At 42.1% G+C, this 24,484-nt stretch overlaps 1 protein-coding gene across 5 annotated transcripts in view; it reads left to right on the top strand.

Moving 5' to 3' along the window:
• The first annotated feature begins 755 nt into the window (after positions 1–755).
• The window catches only part of LOC125709755 (probable ubiquitin carboxyl-terminal hydrolase FAF-X), a 31,642-nt gene continuing 7,913 nt past the window's right edge, over positions 756–24,484 (top strand). For 2 of the 5 annotated variants that reach the window (XM_048978537.1, XM_048978535.1), the window contains exons 1-36: positions 756–1,236; positions 5,680–5,933; positions 7,561–7,706; positions 7,800–7,879; positions 8,269–8,381; positions 8,558–8,776; positions 9,037–9,152; positions 9,268–9,519; positions 9,609–9,747; positions 9,888–10,040; positions 10,299–10,403; positions 10,507–10,713; positions 12,129–12,265; positions 12,664–12,702; positions 13,238–13,371; positions 13,544–13,631; positions 14,458–14,800; positions 16,172–16,267; positions 16,383–16,594; positions 16,704–16,944; positions 17,107–17,256; positions 17,460–17,580; positions 17,732–17,862; positions 17,958–18,230; positions 18,954–19,079; positions 19,395–19,532; positions 19,646–19,812; positions 19,941–20,049; positions 20,189–20,335; positions 20,448–20,594; positions 20,836–21,043; positions 21,485–21,705; positions 21,806–21,996; positions 22,178–22,351; positions 22,441–22,582; positions 22,763–23,513. In XM_048978537.1, the coding sequence (XP_048834494.1) occupies positions 5,838–5,933; positions 7,561–7,706; positions 7,800–7,879; positions 8,269–8,381; positions 8,558–8,776; positions 9,037–9,152; positions 9,268–9,519; positions 9,609–9,747; positions 9,888–10,040; positions 10,299–10,403; positions 10,507–10,713; positions 12,129–12,265; positions 12,664–12,702; positions 13,238–13,371; positions 13,544–13,631; positions 14,458–14,800; positions 16,172–16,267; positions 16,383–16,594; positions 16,704–16,944; positions 17,107–17,256; positions 17,460–17,580; positions 17,732–17,862; positions 17,958–18,230; positions 18,954–19,079; positions 19,395–19,532; positions 19,646–19,812; positions 19,941–20,049; positions 20,189–20,335; positions 20,448–20,594; positions 20,836–21,043; positions 21,485–21,705; positions 21,806–21,996; positions 22,178–22,351; positions 22,441–22,582; positions 22,763–23,513 (6,112 nt within the window). In that variant the 5' untranslated portion in view covers positions 756–1,236; positions 5,680–5,837. Of the gene's footprint in view, positions 1,287–5,679; positions 5,934–7,560; positions 7,707–7,799; positions 7,880–8,268; positions 8,382–8,557; positions 8,777–9,036; positions 9,153–9,267; positions 9,520–9,608; positions 9,748–9,887; positions 10,041–10,298; positions 10,404–10,506; positions 10,714–12,128; positions 12,266–12,663; positions 12,703–13,237; positions 13,372–13,543; positions 13,632–14,457; positions 14,801–16,171; positions 16,268–16,382; positions 16,595–16,703; positions 16,945–17,106; positions 17,257–17,459; positions 17,581–17,731; positions 17,863–17,957; positions 18,231–18,953; positions 19,080–19,394; positions 19,533–19,645; positions 19,813–19,940; positions 20,050–20,188; positions 20,336–20,447; positions 20,595–20,835; positions 21,044–21,484; positions 21,706–21,805; positions 21,997–22,177; positions 22,352–22,440; positions 22,583–22,762; positions 23,514–24,484 lie in introns of all 5 variants that reach the window. The other 3 variants (XM_048978536.1, XM_048978539.1, XM_048978538.1) reach the window with 3 other exon arrangements.

Below are 24,484 nucleotides of genomic sequence, written 5' to 3'. Positions count from 1 at the left end.
CTACTATTAAATCTTCATGACAGTAGTATACATCTCACACCTTTAAAATACCTCAGCATTTCAACATGTTGACTCAAATAGAGAAGTGAATTTGCATCATGATAATAGACAGGACAAAAGAAATAACCTGATGTTGTTTTGGTAAACTAGCCCAAAGGGAGGTTTGTATGTCAGGAGTCAAGCCCACATCTACCCCATGAACCACCCTATTGCCCCGAATTTGTAGCAGGATATTATTATACCCCATTCATATCAATGCATTTTCAATTTAGTAGTTCTTACTATAAAATAGATAAATAAATATTACATTTGTCTCGACCATAAAAATCCGTTGAATGAGTTTTGAACTTGTTTTAAAGTATGTTAGAGGGAAGGTCATTAAAGTAATTGCAGTGTGTTACAATGTTATACTAAGCTTCTCTGTTCAAAATTTTTCATTTGTTTTGACTAAATACACTGATAGAATTTTATTTGATTATTTATAGTGTAGCAATAAGATTCTAAAGTAAATAGCAATAATTCTAGTCCAGAACGGAAAATAATATATTTTAATTAAATACATAACAAATGTTGTGCAAACGTGGCATCGGTGCCAAAGTTTGTTACTTTGACAAGGTCGTGACAGATTCATCAGATGCAACTCGCAAGCATGAGATCCAGGCAGAAGAATGACGTGCCTGGGCGCCTAGAGCCGAAATGTCTATCTGCAAGCCCTGCGGACCCGTGACAGGAAAAAAGGTTTACGGAGACGTAACAGCGCCTCTCTGATTGCTGGTGTAGCACAGAGGAGTGAGAGAAGGCTGCACTGTGACAACGTACTGGGCTGGGACTGCAGATGTTCTGTGCAATTTCCTAACACTCCGGGCAAGTTCAATTCACCCATTTTCAGGAGGCTCGTTATTTTTTTCTTTCCAGTGGCTAAAGAAGGATCGGAAAATCTACATACGGTGTCGGTTGTTATTAAAGCGACGTTTCAGCCAGCAGCTGCGATGCCGCCATGTTGAAGCGAAGTATTAGTGAGTGACTGGTTGGGACTGAACTGACAAGCGAGCGGAGCAGAGACTGTGGGGAGGGGGCTGCTGCTGTAGCTGGTGACGCAGGAAAAACACCTAAGAGCAGACAAAAAACGGGGAGGAAGAACATTTTAATAGACTGGTTACATGCAAGAAAGCTTTGTATGAGATACATGGAAGAATTTCTGGAATAATTAGTGAACAGAGAGGAAGTCAATTCCTGGTGAGCGGCTATTTACCCTGCTAACCACCTCAGCTAGCTATAGTGCTTTGGTATGTGCATATTTCATTTAATTGCATAGTTATTGCGCATAAGTGAAGGTTTATGTGCGTAGGCTTGCGGGGCTCAGACTGTCATACGGTGCTGGGTGACAGCGACTGAAAGACTTCCCTGAATGTTTGTGGAGAAGCCGGCTGTTACCGTATTTTACTGTAAGGAGGAAAATGGCTGACGGCTACCCATCTGTCCGACCCTCTCATGAAAGGGGTCTAAATGACAGAGCGAGGCGACCTAAAGGGGCTTCGCGGCCAGCCGACGTCGGGACATGCGGTGACATTCACCAGAGGCTCCGATTCTCCCAGTGGGACACTCTAGATGTCTGCCTTGGCGCTGCATTTTGTCCTGCCCGGCGAGTTGGCTAACGCTAAGGCTAGCGTTGATGCTAATGTTAGCGCTAAGCTAAGTGTCGTTTTCGAGGCGAAACGCCATTACTGAGGTGGAGTGGCGCTAGGAAAGCAGCTAGCTAACTAGCTAGCTAACTAGGCCCCAAGGACTGCGCTTGCTGACGAGCTAGGCCGTGATTATTTTATTTTGAAGTTCTGTCTGTCTGTTCAGAAAGATGTCAAAGGTGCCTCATCGGCGACGTAGGATTGTGACATTTAAAGAGCTCACTTGGTACATTACTTGATAATTATCTATATATATATATATATATATTCCAAGTGCTGTCCTTAATGTATTTTGATGTAGCTGGCTAGCTAAATTACAGCGGCACTCGGTTGTTTGTTCTTTCTTTTTTTACTCATTACGTGTCTACCGTTTATTCTAAGAACTTGTTCAGTTGAATGGTTTGTGGAGTTAAATCTACGACCTAGATAACGGTGCATTGGCAAAAAAATAAAATGGTGTGTTCCATGTTATTTCCGACCTGATGTCAGGAAAGGAATCGCGTCCAGTCGAGGGGCGGATCTATGACATTTTCAAAAAAAAAAATCCTTTTTCTGGTTACTTTTTCCGTGTCTTTAATAAACAACTTCACGCACGATCCGACAGTGTCCCTATGTAAGCACCCCTTTCGCAAAAGTCTTTTTCATTTCACCTTTCTAGGTGCATGTGAACTAAGTTAAGCCGCCACAGCTACCCCTTCAAATGTTGGACTGTTGTTTATCGATCTGCGTTGACTAACTATGGACGGATGGTATGACCATGTTAAAGTAACCGGTAATGATGGCGGATCGGGGCACCATAATAATGCCTTTGTTTTACACCGGACAGGAACTGGCTCACTGTTATTTTTTACGGCAATTTTACTGTTTCTTAGGGGCGAAGGTGTCAGCCGCCTGTGATCGGCGGTGTACTGATGCTGTTTAGGCTGGTGGCATGTCGGACATGAGGCACATATCCGTGCTGACCTATTTAAAATGAGGGTTTCACTTAGGATAAATGTGTTGTGCTTCCTGTATATCTCTCTGTCAATCTGTAATGTATCAGGCCGACTGCAGCTACACGCTGTTCCTCCCACTGTCTCAGGCACAATATGTACGGGGATGTACACATTAAAAGGAAGCGCGCAACACCGTTAATTCCTCTTAATGTTAATACCTCTTAATGTTAATACTTGATGTTAATTTCTTTTCTATATGTATTTTTTTCTGTTCGGTACTCGGCTGGTTTTAATTGACGAAAAGATTTGTTTTATTGATTGTTCTGCTGAAGTGTGCGTTATTTACATTAGGGTAGTTGGTATGCCGTATGCATCCAATATGACGTGCCTCTTTGCTTTGATTACAAGTGTGGCATGTCAGACATTGATTAGTGAGTTTCACACCTTCATAATAAATTATTTAGGTAGTGTAAGGGCCAGTTTGTCAGTTTGTTGATTTATATAGCTATAGTAACAATTTGAATAGTGAAATTTTGTCATTTTAAATTCATTATTAGCGTAGTCCTGTTGGAAGTTAAATTTGTATTCATAAAACGATTAGTACATATTATTAATATGTCTGGTTTTCACAAAAGGGCTATATGCTTTTTTCCTTCATTCAGGTTTCCCCTATATTACATACTTATTGTATTGTTTTATATTGTTTTGCTAGGTCTTGTTCCATGTTTTTTGAGTCTGTATTTGTATGTACTGGAATTGACATATATAATCGCTGCTGGATCCTTAACAGTAACAGTGATTAATTTAGTGAAGAAAGACCCTGTCTCTTCTTTACTGTGGTGCTGCATGGTACAATGTGCTACTCTGATCACTGTCCTGTTGCAGCTAGCCAGCTGGACACACTGCTATTTGTCTTCTATAAGGTTCTGTCTGCTGAAACACTATTGGAAGCAGTCTTGGGCTCTTAAAGTCTTATGTCTGTGGGATTAAATGCAACACGTGACATTGCTGTCAACGTTGTGTCTTACTAGTCCAGGTGATATATTTTAATTAATGTGTTATTTAAGGTTTTTATGGGAAATAATCTGGCAGGAATATTTAATAATGTAGAATAATTTAATCATTATGCATGTTGTTTATTTGTTATAACAAGGCACTATGGAAAAAGATTTTCTTTTTGAATATTCATGAAGTAATAACCAAGTTGGACCATGGCCCTCTTGCAGGTGTCATGTTACATGCATGTTTCCTCACTTAAATGGTTTAAAGTTATCTCTTGTATTACAAACAGTCATTGTCTGGTATATTATATAATGTCTAGCTAATAAAGAGATGCCATTATCTTAGGAGTAATATATTTGCTCTGCCATTTTTATTTGTGTTTTCTGGTTGGAATCGTGTCCTGCCTGATAGTTTTGGAATTGTGTGCTATTATCTCTAGCAGTAAGTTGGACAGATTTAGTAGAAGACCTCTGGAATGCACATTTTAAGTAAAGAGTGAAATTTAACCTTACAAAGTTACTTTCTTACAGCAGCTGGCAATAACTTAGGGAAATTAATTGTTGTTTAATTCATTAGTTATATAAGGTTTTTTAATTTGATGGTTCTGTCCATTGATGGCACATGTTGCATATTTTTTTAAGCTTTGAGCTCTTTTCTTGGCTCAGTCCTTTTACACTGTTAGATTTTCCCATTGAGAATTGACTGAATACATGGAACTCAGGCAATACATACGTGGTAAATTGTATCTCTGGGTCAGCCAAGTCCTTTCTGTTGAAGGTCATTAGCACAGAAGCTAAGAGCTAAAATATGCTGGCTTTGATTGAAACCAGGGACTATTGGTTGTACTTTGTTTCAGGAGCACTTGTGAATCATGGGAATGTTCTGATACCCAGCAATCAGCTTTGGCTTTGCATTATTTCACTTTTAATTAAACAAATTGAATATTTCAAGGTTAAGAAACAATGGTTCTGTTGAGAATGTTTTTATTTCCCGTCACACTGAATCAAATTCATCAGTTATTACAGCGATCTGGTTGAGGTCACGTCATGTGACAGCATTACACAGGTGTGCTACTGCTATAGTTGTGTAATGTTTTCGGTATATATTTTTTCTGCAGCAGTAGTTTTCTATGGGAAATGCACCACGTTTAAAATTATGCTTAAGTTTTGTGAATAATTCTGTAGGCACTGGAGTCCATGGGGGATGTACCATCTTTGTCCTCTTATGCTGTTCCAGTGGTACCAGGGCTGTTCCTCATCTGCTAATGCTGCTGGCAGTGAAATGCATCAGATTGGTGAAATTTAGTTTTACACCACTGATTGGTACTTTTAAGGTGATAATATTCCTTAGTTTGATTAATTTTATAGTCCAAAATGTTTAACTGACAGCTTATTCTTCGAGAGCTAACCTAGTGTACTTCCACCTTGGCAAACTGTTTTTGTCCTGTAAAACCTCTGCTGCTTCTATATGACTTGTAGAACCAGTCAGGTTTCTTGTTTTAGACTGCTTCGTTTCGGTATGGTCTGCCGCATTGTTGATCTTAGCTGTCTACGTAAGGGGGATGTTTTTGTGGAGAGTCCACTGTCTCTATTAATGATACCATGCTGACATTACCTGGCTGTAATTGTTTTCAGAACAATGTTTTGTGTTTTCGTGGATGAAATGTTTTTCCAGTGTATGCAGTGTCTTTAAATATTACTTGGTGGTTTACATTCCTTTTATAGTTGGGTGTAATTCACTGCTGGAAAAAGAAACCTGGAATACAGATTCAACGGCAAACTAGTCAGAACCGCACTGCAAATATTCAATGTAATATGTACCTTTTTTGAGCAGCGTTGTAAAAGTTGTAATGTACTCATTGCAAATTTTAAGTATTTCTTTCTCAGAATTGAAAGTGTGGGAATGTAAGAAACTCAAACAATGCTTTGTAAATTTCAGATTCAGTGCTTAAAAGGACTGAAATAGATATGTCCATTGTTGTGTGTAATATCTTATGTGCTCTATGGAATTATCTGGCATTACAGATTGAGAAGGAATCCTCTTGTCCTGCTTTCTTTCAGGTTATGCAATGGTCTCTGCAAAACATCTTGTGCTCCAGGTGGTGCTCTCACACACAGACGCTTGCCGGTTCTCTGTCGTGGTTGACGAGGTGTTGATTTCCTCCCTCGCCATAACGACATAAGCGGTCAAAATTGCAAAGGTCTGCCCTGTGTCGAGTATGACTGCCACGACCCGCGGCTCTCCCGTGGGGGGCAATGACAGCCAGGGCCAGGCTCCGGATGGCCAGTCTCAGCCCCCACTGCCCCAGAACCAGGTGAGTGCCCTGCTCCATCGCCAGTGTAGTATTCTTGTTAAAGAAGTGGGATAAATGTTTTTAGTGGATGTGGCATAAGATGGTGAGATGGGAACTGCCATATCATCTTCCCTCTCATAATGGTTCCAGGACTAGGTATTGGGGCTGTTTGGCCAGATATTTGAATTTCGTTTGTCTACAGTTATTCATGCATGCAGGAATTTTCCAAAATCCAGACTTTAATTAACATTTTTTTTTTTTTTTAAAAACAAAGGCATTGACCCCTCTGAATCTTTTTCTCAAAGCAGGACTTTTTTGTTGAGTACCAGGAACTTCTGTTATGTTCCCACCACAGGACCTCGGCCTAATTGTAGTTCCTCAGGTGTAGTTGTTCCGCAATCTTTTTTTTAGTTCCTGCTCCAGACTAGGTACTTTTTGTTTGACCACAAACTGTTGGGGTGGGGTTTATAGATACTTGGTTGATCACAAGCACTGGCACTAACTTGGAAGTTATGCGGAAGTACGTTGTAAAGCAATATAAGAAGCAGAGCACAAATTGAACAGATGGAATTATTTTTGAACCTCAACTACATTTAATGTAGTAATGAATATCTTAGTCCCTGCAGTGCAATGTAAAAGCAACACACGAAAGTGGCCCGGAGCTACGAAATTTCCCGGTTGGGACAGTCCAAGAACTCGGAATCAGGTTCCTGAACTTCAGTGGGAAAGAGCCTATACACCTGACCGAATAAGCTGGATCTTTTGGCATCTCCTTTGCTAATGTTTGTGTGGCAAATGTAAACAATTTTAACCGTTATTTGTGGAATACATGCAGCAAATGAAGACTGGTAGCTTTGGAAATTCATACGAATGGATCGTAAAACTGTATACTAATAATTTGTGATGTAGTTTCCAAAGTATTTCTTGAATCCACCTATCAGTTAGGGTCTGTAAAGAAAATAACGTATTACATATGATAAAAATATGCAAGTGATAAGGTCTGATATAAGTGATTCCCCCACAGACCTGAAGGCTGAGGTAATTGCATATATACAGAAGTTTCATGTGTTGGAGGTGGTTGTGGAAAGTTGTCTTTTTTGATTTATGACTTAACAAAAGACCTGTCCTGTACTGCTCTGCCTCTGTGGGAAACACTGCATGCTTGCTGTCACACCCAACTCATGATGAAATAGAGGAATAAGCAAAAGGGAGATGCATTATGCTCCAACGTGAGACACAAGCCGACTATGTAGGTCAGCCTAAATGGCGTGGGGGTATGTCTCTACATGCCTCCGCGTCTCTTCCCCTCTCTGCTTCTGCTCTGTTTGCCCCTATGTCTGCCCTACACGTCGGCAACAACTGACACAAGTCCTCAAACAAACCCCTTCCCTGGTGCTGAGCTGAGGAGTAACATGAACAGTATTGTATGTTCTTGAGGCTTGAGAGATGCCTGCAGGAGATAATGCAGACGTTATTGTACAATCTGAAAGACAATGACAAGCTCCCATAGCTCCTTGGAGGAACCGAGTATCAGTATATAATAACAATGCTAATCTTAAATGTAGCCTGAATTCAGGCAATGGCTGAAGCTTCTTGTACGATGCGGGGTTCTGATTTAGTCCGAGTGATGCTTGTGCATCTGTTTTAGACATCGTCCCCCAGCTCCTCGAATGAGAACTCCCCCATGAGCCCTCCAGATGAGCAGGGTCAGGGGGATTCCCCCCCGCAGACAGAAGAGGAGGAACCTGCCTTCCCCCACACGGACCTGGCCAAGCTAGATGACATGATCAACCGGTGCGTTCCGACCTACCACTGTTCCCCTCTGTACAGTTTGCATCTACGTCATGTACGTGTTTGTGGTCATTGGCACGTTCTTTTGGCTTGTAGGCCTCGCTGGGTGGTTCCAGTTTTACCAAAGGGCGAGTTGGAGGTTCTTCTTGAGGCTGCTATAGATCTCTGTAAAAAAGGTAGGTTTTCCATTCCTCAAAGCCAGTGAAATGTTTCTTCATTTCCCTGATGAATCACATTCTTCTCTTATTAAAAAGAATAATTTCAATGACACATTCATATTATAATCATGGATTGCTGCAATCTGTCTGCATTGGCTTCATTTATTCCTGGAACTGTAGTTCTGCCACGTTGTTAAATCACTTACACGGTGAACATTAAGCAGTACAAATGTTCCAGGGCAAGATCGTGTGGAGCAATTTGTGAGCCTCATTGCTCTTTCTGTATTTAAAGATTTAAACAAGGGGATTCGAGCATTTTGGAGATGATTAATGAATGCTTCTCAAGTGATTAGTTTATGTGCTGTGTACCTTGGCATTGATGGGCTTAATTTTGTTCTACTTTCAAGGACTGGATGTCAAGTGTGAAGCATGTCAGAGGTTTTTTCGGGATGGCTTGACAATTTCCTTCACGAAAATTCTCACCGACGAGGCAGTGAGCGGCTGGAAATTTGAGATTCATGTGAGTACAGTGTAGACATTTTGTCAGTATTATTTTTATAAAGCCCTTTTGTTTTTCAAAGTCTTCTTTTAAATGCGACACGGAATGGTTAACATTTACCAATCATTTGGCAAGTTGTTTAGAGAGGAGAGTAGGCTGTTTGGTGGTTGACTTGTTTGGTTCCTCTTGACTGACAGAGGTGTATTATAAACAACACTCACCGCCTGGTGGAGCTTTGTGTGGCCAAGCTCTCTCAGGACTGGTTCCCTCTTCTTGAGCTGCTGGCCATGGCATTGAACCCCCACTGCAAGTTTCACATCTACAATGGCACACGACCCTCTGAGACTGTGCCGGCGGGGGTGCAGCTGGCGGAGGATGAGCTCTGCGCCCGTCCACCAGACCCACGCTCTCCCAAGGTATTTTTCTCCATGGTGCCCATCTAGTGGGTTCCTGGTCTTAACCAGTTCTTCAGCAAAGAAACCTGATGTAGATTTCAAAGAACTGGGAATAAATGTTGTGAGTGTACATTCTATACTTAAACCAAGCAAAGGTCTTGTTGGTATGAACTTCAATGTGAGCTTTGTGTTCTTTCCAGTGTCACTTATTTGCTGTTGTTGAGTGATCTGAAACCATGATGCAGATGTTCACCACAGATGATCTCTCTTTCCTATCACAGGGCTGGCTGGTGGATTTAATAAACAAATTTGGCACGTTAAACGGGTTTCAAACACTGCATGATCGCTTTATGAGCGGCCAAGCCTTGAATGTTCAGGTCATCGCAGCGCTTATTAAGTAAGTTCATCCATGGGAGAGTGTGCCTCAGGCCAGGCTTCATTCAGACCTTTGGGTTACATCATTTCTTGAATGCAGTACTCAGCCAGCTTTTCCTGTTTGTTTATTTTGACAGGCCTTTCGGGCAGTGTTATGAGTTTCTTACGTTGCACACGCTGAAGAAGTACTTTCTTCCAGTTATAGAAATGGTTCCACAGTTTCTAGAAAACCTCACCGATGAGGAATTGAAAAAGGAAGCCAAGAACGAAGCCAAAAACGATGCATTGTCAATGATAATCAAGTCGTTGAAGAACCTTGCTTCACGGGTACCGGGGCAAGAGGAGACCGTAAAAAATTTAGAGATTTTTAGGTTAAAAATGATTCTTAGGTGAGACCTTCAAAAAATAAATTTTATAGTAATCTGTGATTGTTACAGGTGGCCTATGTGAATATATATATTTTTTTTGCACACCACAGGTTATTGCAAATTTCTTCCTTCAATGGCAAAATGAACGCACTAAATGAAGTCAACAAGGTGATATCGAGCGTTTCCTATTACACCCACCGGCACGGCAGTCCTGAAGAAGAGGAGTGGCTCACGGCTGAACGCATGGCAGTATGTTTGTTAGGCTTCCGATCTCCGGCTTGGTTCTAGTAGATCAGATGTTGTTTCTGTGATGGTAGTACTGGACTTTCCCGAGCAGCATCCACCTTCTTTTGCCGAGGGTTTGAGGGCTGGTGGTTCTTCTCTCATAGGAATGGATCCAACAGAACCACATCCTGTCCATTGTGCTCAGAGACAGCCTCCACCAGCCACAGTATGTGGAGAAACTGGAGAAGATCCTCCGCTTTGTCATTAAGGAGAAGGCTTTGACACTCCAAGACCTGGACAACATCTGGGCAGCTCAGGTGCAACATGGAATCTTCATGACCTTTTCCATTGCCATTATTATGTCTCAGGGTTAGGATACAAGTTCTAATGGTGTATAACATCAGTTATTGGCCTGTCTTGGACGTCTTAGTCGTCATTTTTTTCATTAGTGTTAACATAATACAGCATTCTGACTTCTAGAGCATATCTTAGAATGTCAGCCTGAGCTGCCTTGTAAAACCAAGTGTCTTGTACAAAGCTTATTGGTAGTGGTGTCTGTTTTCCTCTTCATTTAGGCTGGAAAGCACGAAGCTATTGTGAAGAATATGCATGATCTCCTGGCAAAGCTGGCCTGGGATTTTTCTCCCGAGCAGCTTGATCATCTCTTTGATTGTTTCAAGGTAAAGATTAATTCTTAATTCAAAAATTGATTAATCCACAGTTTGTTTTTCATCTTAAAAAGGTTTTTTTTTTTCCTTCCATGGTCGGTCCTTTTCATGCTAGGCAAGTTGGACAAATGCCAGCAAAAAGCAGCGAGAGAAGTTGCTGGAGCTGATACGTCGCCTTGCTGAGGATGATAAAGATGGGGTGATGGCCCACAAAGTGTTAAACTTACTGTGGAACCTGGCCCACAGTGACGATGTTCCTGTGGACATCATGGACCAGGCCCTGAGTGCCCACATCAAGATCCTGGATTACAGCTGCTCACAAGTATGTCCTGCTTGGCCTAGTTTTATATTTACATTTATTTAAAATATTATGCATTGAACTTGCAACAGAATTGTAGTGTATTATAGTATAGTATCGTATAGTTTAGGATAGTATTATAGTATATTTTGTTTAAATGTACATTATTTTGCATTTTCATTTGATATCATTTTAGTTTTTCCAGTGTTTTTTTTAGTTTTTATTTTAGAGATATTGACCATTTATTTTTACATTTAGTTTCAGTTCAATTTTTGGTAATTTTATTTCCAGGGATAGACTGAAATAGGTAAGCTTTCTGTATGAATACACAGTGTACTAATGTCCTGAAAATGGCTAAAATATCCAGGTTTTATTAATGGTAATTAAAGATAATTGATTACTTTACACAAATAGTATTTGATTTTTGTTTTTATTGTTCTAGTTCAGTTTTGGAAGCAAAATATATATATATAATTTTTTATTTTTTTTTTATTTTTGTGTTTTGTTTTTGAGTAAAATGTTTTCTTCTAATTTTAGTTTTATTTTTCCTTGATAATTCCAGGTTGCACCTGATTACGCTTAATTCTTTTATCATTACTCTATAGCAGGGGTATTCAACTAAAATTTACAGAGGTCTAGTTAGAGAATTTCTTGAAGCAAAGGTCCGGAAGATCATAATGTCTAACTATTTAGTGTGATATATATTTAAGTAGCCTATTAGTTGTATAAACATTGCATGACTGTTTCAGGTATTTAACTGTGTAAATACACTTTTGACGCAGGTAATTTTAGGTTTATAATGGAATGATATAGATTTGCCGTAAGAGTCTGAAAGCGTGAGTTCATGCCAGATACATGAGATTTGGCAACCCTGAAAACGTACATTTTTGTTTCAAATGAGTTGATTTGTATAACAAATAACAACATGACTTTATACGGTTGTTAAAAAGTGGAAACTTCAACGAACGTGAAATCACCAATAAACTACGTTTGTTTATCCAACATGCTATATAATACATACTGTGTTTGAAAACTTTTCAGCTGTAGGATTTCAGGACAGATCACCTCTTAGGAACATTACGGCGTTTTGGTTGTGGCTGTTAGCTTCGCTGCTGTTAACACTAATGGCACATTAGCGCAAACAAAGGGCTGCACACGCCGAACTTCGGCTCGCTTGGCGGTCAAAGGCGTTTGACGGTCATTGGCTTGGGAAATGGCAGTTCTACTACTAAATCACTACCGAAAAGACTACAAATGCCGGTTAAAAAGAAGCGCCTCGTCAGGTTTTAAATAATTTTCTGGTTTTGGCTATCGGTCCGAGATCATATGGGACAGCTTCTGGGTCCGGACCCGGACCGCGGTCCACCTGTTAGTAACCTCTGCTCTATAGCATGTACTCTGTGACAAAGAAAATCCCATATTTTAAATCTTAACTGTAGGACAGAGACACACAGAAAATCCAGTGGATAGATCGCTTCATTGAAGAGCTGAGAACCAACGACAAATGGGTGATTCCTGCATTGAAGCAAATCCGGGAAATCTGCAGTTTATTTGGGGAGGCTCCACAGAACCTAAGGTAAGCAAACATTTTGTACCATATTCTTGTTGTTGTTCTGTACCAAACATGACGGTGAAGTGTAGTGATGCCGAAATGGCCTGACTGTTGTGTAACACTGTATAAAGTCTGCTCTTGAAGTTGCGTTGTGCTCGTTCTCTAAGTTTTCCATGATGTACATTAACCTACTTTTTAAGTGGAACATACTTTCTCAGGTTATGGTAGACGGAATATGGTGGGCTCCCTTTTTAGCTTTTTATTGAATCAACTGTCCAGTTAGCTTTTAGCGTTTTTTTTAATGTTCCAAAAATATTTCCTCAGACAGTTACAATGTATATGGTATATACATTTATATAATATGAAGTTATAATAAAGTAACTGTAGAAAAAAATGTAGCATACCTACCTGTTTTTTTTCAGAAAGAAAATACCTTTTAACATAGAAAAGAACTTAGTGGGGTAAGTTGACAGTTAATTTTGAGGTTTATTGTCACCTCTGAAATTGTCTAAATCTGATTGAGCTGTGCTTTGAAATTGAATGTCCGATCCATAATTTGTAATGGGTGATTCTTAAAACCTGTTTTGTTTGCACTTCCCTCACCGTCTTCTGACACACGCTTCACCACTTAGTGCCACTCTTTGTTTTGTTCTTCCCCAACATGGCGGATCCTTCCTTTCATTTGTCCCTTTATGTGTTCTAGACGGGTCATTTATTTTACAGAATTTTGCCAGCGTGTTCTCTGCCACTTTATTCCCCCTCAGGGAACACAGGAAGCAGATCGATCGTCCAAATACCAACAGCATATACACATACGGTCTTTAGCCTCAAACTTTACTCATATTTTCTATTTAGGGTTCAGTTTTAATGTCCTTAGACAGATGTTCAGTCACTATCTTCAGAGAATGAGAAGTAGTTGCCTTATTTGCTGTTGCCTTTAAACAGAGAGGCATAGAATGAGGAGCTTGACTCCCACCGTCTGTCTGTCTCTTGCAGTCAGACACAGAGAAGTCCTCACGTATTTTATCGACATGACCTGATTAACCAGCTGCAGAACAACCACGCGCTGGTCACCCTGGTGGCTGAAAACCTGTCGGCTTACATGGAAGGCATGAGGCAGTTCGCTAAAGGTGAAGAACATGGCGGCTCGCCTCGCACTGCACACAGCAGCTCTCTGGGTGATCATTACGCTTGAACTATGTGGATCTTTGGGTCTGAGTACAGCTCCGTATTACTCGTCACCACTGAGAGAGCTCTTAAACGTCCCGGTTTTAATCAATCCTCTGTGTACGCACGTCACAGAGCACTTGGAGTACGACCCCCAGACGGTCCACTTGGGCAGCCGCTACAGCCATGTGCAGGAGGTCCAGGAAAGACTCAACTTCTTGAGGTGATTCAAGCCTTCGCTACATCTGCATTGTGAACACTCTGATAATTTTTTATTTTTTTTGGCCGATCTTCATGTGTAGCAGACTGTTGGACTCTAGATTACTTGGAAAATATTTGTATTTAAGGTCTTGAATTGTTCATTAGAAATGTGGCAACAATTATTCAAAGTCAGGGCTGCAAAGTTAGGTGGAAGCCGCTGTCATTGTGTTCCCTTACATTTTCTTTGGAGATTTGCTTTTTGGGGGGTGCACAGGAGGCCCAGCTGAACTGTGTAGCCTAATTAACTTTTATCCTGTTGGTCTGGAATGATTTCTGCCCTTGTTGCCTAGATGAACCCACTTGCACCAATACCTTGCAGTGTATGCTACTAGCCAGTATTATTTATGATCAGAGTTGGGTAATTCAGGTCCAGGGTTAAAGTCCAGACCAAGATTCTGTTTCAACCAACCAGTTGAGCATAAAGATTCACATTCAGAGTACTCAACTGGTTGGTTGAAACAAATTCCCAGTCTGGACTTTTACTCTCTGGACCTGAATTACCCAACTCCGCTTATGATAGTGGTGGTTTTTAATCACAAAATGAAATTAGAGCTCCAGCCGAACGTACAAATTATATCTATACACAGTTCAAAAACTGAGGTCTCGCCTTGTATAGGTGTTGACTCATAGCACTTACTTCCTTGCTGTATATAGCTGAAAACAAAAGCAGAGCTTCCTGGGAAGATATTTTGCATCTTGTCATGTATCTTGTGTTTACCCAGTACATGTGTGTTAATAACTCATTTATTACCATTAGTTGAATTCTGATTGTTGCTTTTGTTCATCAGGTTTCTGCTGAAGGATGGGCAGTTGTGGCTGTGTGCACCTCAAGCCAAACAGATCTGGAAATGCCTGGCAGAGAATGCCGTGTTCCTGTGTGACCGCGAGGCCTGCTTCAAATGGTACTCCAAGCTGATGGGGGACGAGCCGGATCTGGACCCGGACATTAACAAAGACTTTTTCGAAAACAATGTTCTGCAACTGGACCCGTCGCTCCTGACGGAAAATGGCATGAAGTGTTTTGAGCGCTTTTTCAAGGCGGTGAATTGCAGGGAAGGGAAGTTGGTGGCTAAACGGAGGGCCTACATGATGGACGATCTGGAACTGATTGGGCTGGATTACCTGTGGAGGGTAGGTGTCTGTACTGTTCTGCTTTAGTTGTTTCGGGGAGAGGAAATGATGCACTGTAAACCAGATGAAATACAAGATAATAAGCAAGATGACAAATAGTGTGTAAATATTATTTCTTTGCACTTTCCATCAGATTTTTTGTAAAACAAAAACACAACCATGAATCTCCAAGTTCCTTGCATTTACACTTCAAGTACCCATATGACATCCGTTCAGAACTCGGGTCCGAATCCTAAAAAGTTCGAGTTCGAATTTTCCCCATAAGAAATAATGGAAAACCAATTAATTGTTTCCTGGCCCCAAAAAATTACACCTAAATGTTTTTTTTAGCATTCAAACACAGAATGAACAGGATAAAACAAGAAGAGCATTTTTTTCTTAATGGCTTCCAAAACGATAGAAGAATGTACCCCAACACTACCCCTGTTCTGCCCCTATTGTCCGCTCCTTCCGTGTGCCACGCCCCCTCGTTAACCTCGTGTAGAATCCCCATGTGATCAGCTGTTTGTGGTTGTTGTCATTAGTCCTATGTCTTTAGTCGGCGTTTCAGTTCGTTTCCCCAGTCAGGGCATCGTAACGTCATTGTGTTCTGCCTGTTTTCAAGTAAACACCGTGTTTTCCGATTGCTTGAGTCCGTTCCCTGCATCCCCGGTCCCGGCTCGACAGATTGTGACAACCCCAAGACATGCCCCAACACTAGTCTATGCGCCATGCGGTCCATTGTTTATTTTAATTATTACTCTGTATTCGTTAATTTGTTTCTAATTCGCAGACTTTTAGGTTGTAACATTTGTACAACTATTGTGTAACTTTTTGGTGAGCAATGGCTATTATTACTTAGTGCTTTTTCTTATTGAAAATACAGTATCATCACCAACAATATATATATATATATATATATATATATATATATATATATATATATATATATATATATATATATAAAAAAAATGACTGACTGGGTCAAAGACAGTAGTGTGATTTATAAAAATGGTCTCTGTTATTTGAAAGGGGTCATTTTAATTACCGTCTTGCTGTATCTGAGTATACACCTGCTCCGTAGACAACTTTCCATCCTCCAACATCCTCCCCAAAGTCTGAATATGTTTCTGCATAAGTGTTGCATGGATTTTTTATTTTATTTTTTTCCACAGCACAGTGGCTCAGTGAGTAGCACTGTTCCCTCCCATTTTCCAGGTTGGGGAGCTTGACTATGCATTGGCAGAGTGGGAGTTTGCATGTTCTTCCCATGTTTTATGGGAAATTAGACTAAGGCGGTGAGGAAAGGAACAGCTCGAATAGTTTGGTTAGACAATATGGACTTTTATGCTGATTATTTCTGCAGTCATTTTTATCTCCCGTTTTGGACAGGTGGTGATACAAGGAAGTGATGACATTGCCAGCAGAGCAATAGACTTACTGAAAGAGATTTATACAAACCTTGGGCCAAAGCTGCAAGTCAACCAGGTACATGGCCGTTTTCCGCCTTCCTCCACGTTCTTGCAGTTTGTTAGAGAAAATTTCCTGTTGAAATGATCATACCTTCATAGGAATAAATTCTTCCCGTCTGTGCTGTTTGTAGGTTGAGATTCATGAAGACTTCATCCAGTCTTGTTTCGACCGGTTGAAAGCCTCCTATGACACCCTGTGTGTTCTGGATGGAGACAAAGACAGCATTAATTGTGCCAGGCAGGAGGCCATCCGCATGGTGAGAGTATTAACAGTCCTGAGAGAGTACATCAATGAGTGTGACAGTGACTACCATGAAGAGAGAACTATACTGCCAATGTCAAGGTATGCAGAAAACAGTCCCACAATGCACCCTGTCTAAGAATAATGTCACAAACCTGGCATAGTTCCGCACGGCTGGATTTGAATTTTGAATTTTTTTGCTGACCCTCAGGGCATTTCGAGGCAAGCACATCACGCTTATCGTGCGGTTCCCCAACCAAGGCCGGCAGGTGGATGACCTAGATATCTGGTCTCACACAAATGACACAATTGGCTCAGTGCGACGCTGTATCTTGACCCGGATAAAGGCCAACAGCGCTCACACAAAAATTGAACTCTTCATTGGCGGGGAGATGGTGGATCCGGCTGATGACAAGAAGTTAATTGGACAGCTCAACCTCAAGGACAAAACGGTAGGTTCTGAAGTATGTTAGGTGCCGCCTGTTATCACAGTTGACGTTCTATCAGTCAGATGGAGAGTATATCTGTTTAGTGGTTTTAGCCATTGGGCTGTAAATTCACCACTTTAATCACTATTATATGGCTAAAATCTCCTGCTGCTTGTCCTTCTTCAGCTGATCACAGCCAAGCTCACCCAGATTAGTTCAAATATGCCTTCAAGTCCTGACAGCTCTTCTGATTCTTCAACTGGGTCCCCTGGAAACCATGGAAATCACTATAGTGATGGACCCAACCCTGAGGTGGAAAGTTGTCTTCCAGGCGTGGTAAGTTGTTGTCTCTTTCTTTACATTTTGGTTTGTTTACAATGGATCACGGGTGACTATATGTTATGCATCGCATTGTAATTGGATCGAAAGCATCCTTATATTTCATACTGGGAGTAAATGTGGCCATGATTTGTCTGTTTGCTCTGTGAGATCCTGCAAGAAAGGCATTCTTTAACCACATGGAACCTGACATTTTCCAGATTATGTCCCTGCATCTGCGCTACATTTCGTTCCTGTGGCAAGTGGCAGATCTAGGGTGTAGTCTGAACATGCCGCTACTCAGGGATGGAGCACGCGTCCTCATGAAGCTCATGCCTCCAGGTAGTCTGGCCCTGCTGCGTTACATGTTATTTACTGTAATCATAACTGAAATATCCACTCAATGGAAGAAGCAAGACTCCGGTCAAAGCAAGATGCACTTGCGTATTTCAGTGCTTTGGCAGTTTCTGATGTAATTATGGGTACTGTGTAGATACCACTACAGTGGAGACCTTGCGAGCCATCTGCCTGGACCACGCCAAGCTGGGAGATACCAGCCTTAGCCCAACCCTGGATTCGCGTTTCTTTGGTCCTTCAGCATCTCAAGTGCTTTATCTGACGGAGGTTAGTTTGAACGAGAACTGGAACAGAATACGGAGTAAAGTTGATCACCTGTCCATGTTGAAACAGTGTTCGACATGCGTTGTCTGTGGTTACAGGTTGTCTATGCGCTGCTCATGCCTGCCAGTGGCACTCTTGGGGAAGATGCCAGTGATTTCCAGTACAACTTCTTAAAAAGTGGTGGGCTGCCCCTTGTTCTGAGCATGCTGACCAGGAACAACTTCCTCCCAAATGCTGACATGGAGACGAGGCGGGGAGCATACCTGAACTCCCTGAAAATAGCTAAACTCTTATTGACGGCGGTTGGCTTTGGCCACGTGAAGGCCGTGGCAGAAGCCTGTCAACCGGCTGGGGAAGGAACTGTGTCACCAGTAAGTGAGGTTTATTTCATATGTCCAGAAATGAAGAAACTGTTACTTAAAATGACCATTCTGTACCATTCATGCTTTAACATTTATTAATGCTGAATTGCAAAATGCTTTCCGTGGAGGTTGCTGCTGCTTCTTACTGGCCACCAGCTGTACACCTGCTCTGGGCCTACTGTGGGCTTCCAAATTCTGTCTTATAGCACGTACACATACAATTAACTAATGGCTTCCTTAAATTTAGGCATATGTTGTTAACTAACCATCTCAGTAAAAGCGTCGTCAGTATTTTGGGCCCTTTCGGAAGTTTCAGCAAATTTAGTTGTGCAAACTCAAGAGTACAATGCAGGACTCTAAATTGAGCTCTGCAGCCATTAAAATCAAGCTTGATTCGTCTGGAACCACCAGTAGGATGCTTTTCTTGCTGCCATGTTATGGCTTGCTAGGTAGCTTGGTTATTTACATTGATTTTTGACCAATCTGATACTCTACTGAATAGTATGACAACTTGTGTACTGTTCATGCTGTATGCTGTGTGGGAGTGAAAGCTAGTTGTTACTTGTAACCTGCCGTTATCTGGAAGCAGTTGTCAACAGCAACTCAAAAAATGCAACTAATGAAACGATAGTTTTTTGTAACGTGGGTAAAGTACTTGAGTGGCTGAAGCACAGAGATTACAGGGTCCTTCAGCCTCCCCTTTTTTATATTTCACCTTTTTCCCACTGTAAGATAAACCAGGCTACCCATGACCAGGCTTTGGTTCTTCAGAGTGCACTCCAGAGCATTCCCAACCCATCCTCTGAGTGCATGCTGCGTAACGTTGCCATCCGGTTAGCCCAGCAAATCTCTGATGAGGTGGGTCATGTCCTCTCAGCATTAAGGGTGGGAGGGGGTGGGGGGGGGGTCAAAAGTGAGTATATGGGATCCTCCACCACTAAGAGTTTGCTGGCTGTCGACAATGACGACATGCAACATTAAGTGTATTTTAGCATACCTGTTTATTTCAGGGAGTAAGTTGGTAAGACATGGCTCAGTCTTTTACTCATGCATCTTCTGTTTAATCATCCAAACGTATCTGAGAACCTTACGGGTATATAACTCCTATATTACTTTAAGATGTTAAAAACCACGTTGTTTTCCTCCCATAAATGATTTTCTCTCTTTGAACAGAACTTCTTCCAAGCTTCTAAGTATATCCCAGACATCTCCGTGATAAGGGCCGTGCAGAAGGTCATCTGGGCTTCTGGCTGTGGGTCAGTGCAGCTGGTCTTCAGCTCCAATGAGGAGATCAGCAAGATATATGAGAAGGTGATGCGTATTGCACGTCCTGCTAAGTTGCTTTTTATCTGATACAGGATCATGCAGCAGCCCCGGAATTGCTCAGTGCTTTGCTCACCAGTGTGCTTAATGTGGCTCTGCAGACCAATGCAGGGAACGAGCCAGACGGAGAGGACGAGCAGGTGTGCTGTGAGGCTCTGGAGGCGATGACACTCTGCTTTGCCCTCATTCCCACGGCTTTGGACACACTCAGCAAAGAGAAGGCCTGGCAGACTTTCATCATCGACTTGCTGCTGCACTGCCAGAGCAAGTGAGTGACCCAGGCGATGAATTCCGCACTGTCATGTACATTTATGTAGTGTTGACTTTTGGTTCCAGTTATGTGGTCGTGTTCTAGTGAGTCACTATTCATTGTAAATGTGCCCCCACCCCGTGTAGGTCTGTTCGTCAGATGGCTCAGGAACAGTTTTTCCTCATGGCCACGAGGTGTTGCATGGGACATAGACCACTCCTGTTCTTCATCACCCTTCTTTTCACTGTTTTAGGTGTAAGTATTATAAATTGTTGAGTTATGATGGGGTGGGAGAGTTTTGCCAGTCCAGTTCTGCAAGGCATGCTGAAACATCATTGAATATTAAAAACTGTAAGTGATTTTTTTTTTGATTTTTTTTTTCTTGGGTTTACAGAGCACTGCAAAAGAGAGAGCCAAACACGCGGGGGATTACTTCACTTTGTTAAGGCACTTACTCAACTACGCTTACAACAGCAGTATAAACCTACCCAACGCTGAAGTTTTGCTGAACAATGAGATCGACTGGTTGAAAAGAATCAAGGTAGATTATTAGGACACGTTCAACCCTCATACGCAAACACACTGTGCCTCTGAGGAAGTCTACGCTGTGCTTTTGTTTTTTTTTTAACAGTAGCATTTTATTTTCTTATTAGGATGAAGTTAAAAGGACCGGAGAGACTGGTCTGGAGGAAACCATTCTTGAAGGCCATCTTGGGGTTACGAAGGAGCTGTTGGCGTTCCAAACACCGGAGAAGAAGTACTACATGGGCTGTGAAAAGGGAGGTGCCACCCTGATTAAAGTGAGCATGGGGCAGGTCTCTCAGGCGCTTCTCTTATGGGTCTTGCAGTAATGTTTTTGATCAGTGTCAGTTTGGCGAAGAAACTGCCTCTTGATTTGGGCCTTAATGTCTTCTGGTTGAGTTTTCTAAGCATTAATGGTACGTCTTTGAGCTTTTTTGTCCCCCCACTTTGAATTGTGCTTCTTTGGGAGTGTCTTCTGACTCAGTGGTGACCGTGCCTTTGCCATCCTGCTTCCTTCAGGAGCTGATCGATGACTTCATCTTCCCGGCATCCAACGTCTACCTGCAGTACATGAAGAGTGGGGAGTTCCCGGCCGAGCAGGCCATCCCCGTGTGTGGCACCCCCGCCACCATCAACGCCGCCTTCGAGCTGCTGGTGGCGCTCGCTGTCAGCTGTGTGCGGAACCTCAAACAGATTGTGGACACCTTGACTGACATGTATTATTTAGGTACCGGTTCCTTTTTGGCTTTAGATTTTCACTTGGCTTGGAGCAGAATTATGCACTCGATTTTCCTCTATGTAGGACGTCATCCAAGGTTGAATCGTTCTGAGAGGACAGTCACAGCGAAATGTACTTTTTTTTCGCATTTTAACACATTTAACAGATGCCTTGCTCTAAAGTTACATACAGGCAAATAGCACATTACAAACATGCATGCTATCAAGGAGTCAATTAAACATACGTGTAGCTATGTTGAGCTTCCAATGAATGTGCAAGTGCAGGTGTAAGCTGTACACCTACACGCCTACATAGCTGAAAAAGTTGAATCTCTTTATCTGTCCTCCCATTCTACAAATTTCTACAAATCACTTTATGTGAAAAATATCTGTAATTTAGCTCTTTGGACAGAGCAGTTGAAACAGAGAGGTGCTGTCATTTTTATGTTAGGTGGGGAAGCTCTTAGCGAATGGGAGTACTTGCCACCTGTGGGCCCACGGCCCACCAAAGGCTTTGTGGGTCTGAAGAACGCGGGGGCCACCTGCTACATGAACTCCGTGATACAGCAGCTCTACATGATCCCACCTATCAGGAACGGCATCCTGGCCATCGAGGGCACGGGCACCGACGTGGATGACGACATGTCTGGGGACGAGAAGCAGGACAACGAGGTGCAGTCCATGTCAACACATACAATCAAAGTCTTACGCTGGCTGAAGGTTTGTTCTTTCATCTACATGGTATGTAAATGTGTTTCATTTGTATGTACAGAGCAATGTGGATCCCCGGGACGAGGTTTTCAGCTATCACAATCAATTTGAAGACAAGCCTTCCTCAAATAAATCGGAAGACAGGAAAGAGTACAACATTGGAGTTCTGCGCCACCTACAGGTCATCTTTGGACATCTGGCTGCATCTAGGTTACAGTACTATGTTCCTCGAGGGTTCTGGAAACAGTTCAGGTAATTGTCTCCATCTTTCAGTAATTTATAAAAGCTTAATATAATATTAATGCTTGTCGGAGAAGTACGTCTCCTTGTGTACTGAAGGTTTTTGTCATCGTTCTGGAGCGGAGAGATGTCAATACTGATGATGTCTTTTGTTGCCTAGGGGTAAAGTGTGTCTGTGTGTCTATTTCTGCAGGTTATGGGGGGAACCGGTGAACTTAAGAGAGCAGCACGATGCTCTGGAGTTCTTTAACTCTTTGGTGGACAGTCTGGATGAGGCCCTGAAAGCTCTTGGACACCCACCCATGCTGAGCAAGGTTCTGGGTGGCTCCTTTGCCGATCAGAAGATCTGTCAGGGTTGTCCTCACAGGTAGGCTGCACATGATACTTCAGTTTGAGAAGCATCCAAGTCTTTAATATTGCAGCAGAGTTAATAATGGATGGATGTGTGTGTTCCAGGTACGAATGTGAAGAATCCTTCACTACGTTGAATGTGGACATTAGAAACCATCAAAACCTCCTTGATTCGATGGAGCAGTATGTCAAAGGTGACTTACTGGAAGGTGCCAATGCCTACCACTGTGAAAAATGCAACAAGAAGGTATAATAATAAGGTTTCTGAAATTCACTTTTGTGTCACAATAATTTGTTTCTCGATGGGTGTTAGTGATCTGGAGGAAGATGTCAGCTGACCCCTAGCTAATAGCACTTCGGCACAAAGAATTGCTAATGGTTGGTCAAAATATATGATTGTGTGACTGTAAAACTCTGTCCCCTCTAGGTTGACACTGTAAAGCGGCTGCTTATTAAGAAGCTGCCCCCAGTGCTGGCCATCCAGCTGAAACGCTTTGACTATGACTGGGAGAGGGAGTGCGCCATCAAGTTCAATGACTACTTTGAGTTCCCGCGGGAACTCGACATGGAGCCGTACACGGTGGCAGGAGTGGCCAAGCTGGAGGGCGACAACGTGCACCCGGAGAACCAGGTGATCCAGAATGAACCCTCAGAGAGTGAAGACCCTGGCGGCTCAAAGTACCGACTGGTTGGCGTGCTGGTGCACAGCGGCCAGGCCAGTGGGGGCCACTACTACTCCTACATCATCCAGAGGAACGGTGGCGACGGCGAGAAGAACCGCTGGTACAAGTTTGACGATGGCGACGTCACCGAGTGCAAGATGGATGACGACGAGGAGATGAAGAACCAGTGCTTTGGGGGAGAGTACATGGGCGAGGTCTTCGACCACATGATGAAGCGCATGTCCTACCGCCGCCAGAAGAGGTGGTGGAACGCCTACATTCTGTTCTACGAGCGCATGGACTCTTCAGAGCGGGATGGAGAGCTGGTGAAGTACATCACGGAGCTGACCATCTCCGCCAAGCCGCACCAGATCAAGATGCCAGCCGCCATCGAGTGCAGCGTGCGCAAGCAGAACGTGCAGTTTATGCACAACCGCATGCAGTACAGCCTGGAATATTTCCAGTTTGTAAAGAAACTTCTGACCTGTAACAGTGTCTATTTAAACCCACCCTCAGGTACGTTTCCATCATGTTTGTTAGTTTATTAATGTTTGTCCCCCGCTGAACAATTTTTCTTGTATTTGGCTGTTTCTCAGCAGAAATAATACGCATAGTATTAGTTTTGAGACTGTATGCTTCAAGCATCAGCCTTGAAGTAAAGGGCCGGTTGCACAAAACACCGTAAATTTTCCCCTTAAGTATGACACTTAAGGTTTAATTTCTCCTTAGCTAAGGGATTTATTTAAGGGTGCTGCACAGAACCCCTTAAAAGGTTTCCTTAGTTAAGGAAAAACATTAAGGGATTTACAACATTGAAAGACGTTTTACAGCAGTAAAACTGACCCGTTTCCATGGAGATTGTTCATACGCTTGCATTCGCGCCTGCTTGTGATACCTGTTATCGCCCCACAAAGTAAATTAAAAAAGGGAGAAAAGATGACGAAACCGAAATTGGTCAGAGGAGGAAAGGATTTTCCTTATGGAGGAATACAATAGAAGAAAGAACAAACTAAAAAGTAAATTTGATCCACAAATAAAAGCAAACAGAAGGAAATTGCAATGAAAATTAATTCAAGAAGAATGGTGAAAAGGTCCGTCCAAAAAATTACAACTTATCTGTTCTGGTCAAAAAAGAGATCACTAATTACAGGAGAGCAGGTACTAAGATAACTCTTACCAGTTGACGTTAACTTACAACTTCAGATAGGTTGAATGACTAACATGACTTGAGGGAACTGTTAACGTTAGTCTATGTTGCTGCTCATCTTCTTTCAACAAGAAGTTATTACACATTATTTAAGGTATAGATATAGAGTGGACTGTAACAGTGAGTATCGTTATAGGCTATGGTTAGTTAGTGAGCTCAGCTGAACATGAAACAGGTTTAACGTTCTATAACAAATAAATAACTCTATCAGAATTTATTCTATAAAAAATGTCATTTTCAAGGTGGAGGTCCACCTCCAAAACCTCTTTCAATTGAGGTA

Source organism: Brienomyrus brachyistius, chromosome 16 (assembly GCF_023856365.1).
Source record: "Brienomyrus brachyistius isolate T26 chromosome 16, BBRACH_0.4, whole genome shotgun sequence".
Taxonomy (NCBI): Eukaryota; Metazoa; Chordata; class Actinopteri; order Osteoglossiformes; family Mormyridae; genus Brienomyrus; species Brienomyrus brachyistius.
Note: the sequence above shows the minus strand (reverse complement) of the source record. Positions and strands in the feature narration are given on the sequence as shown.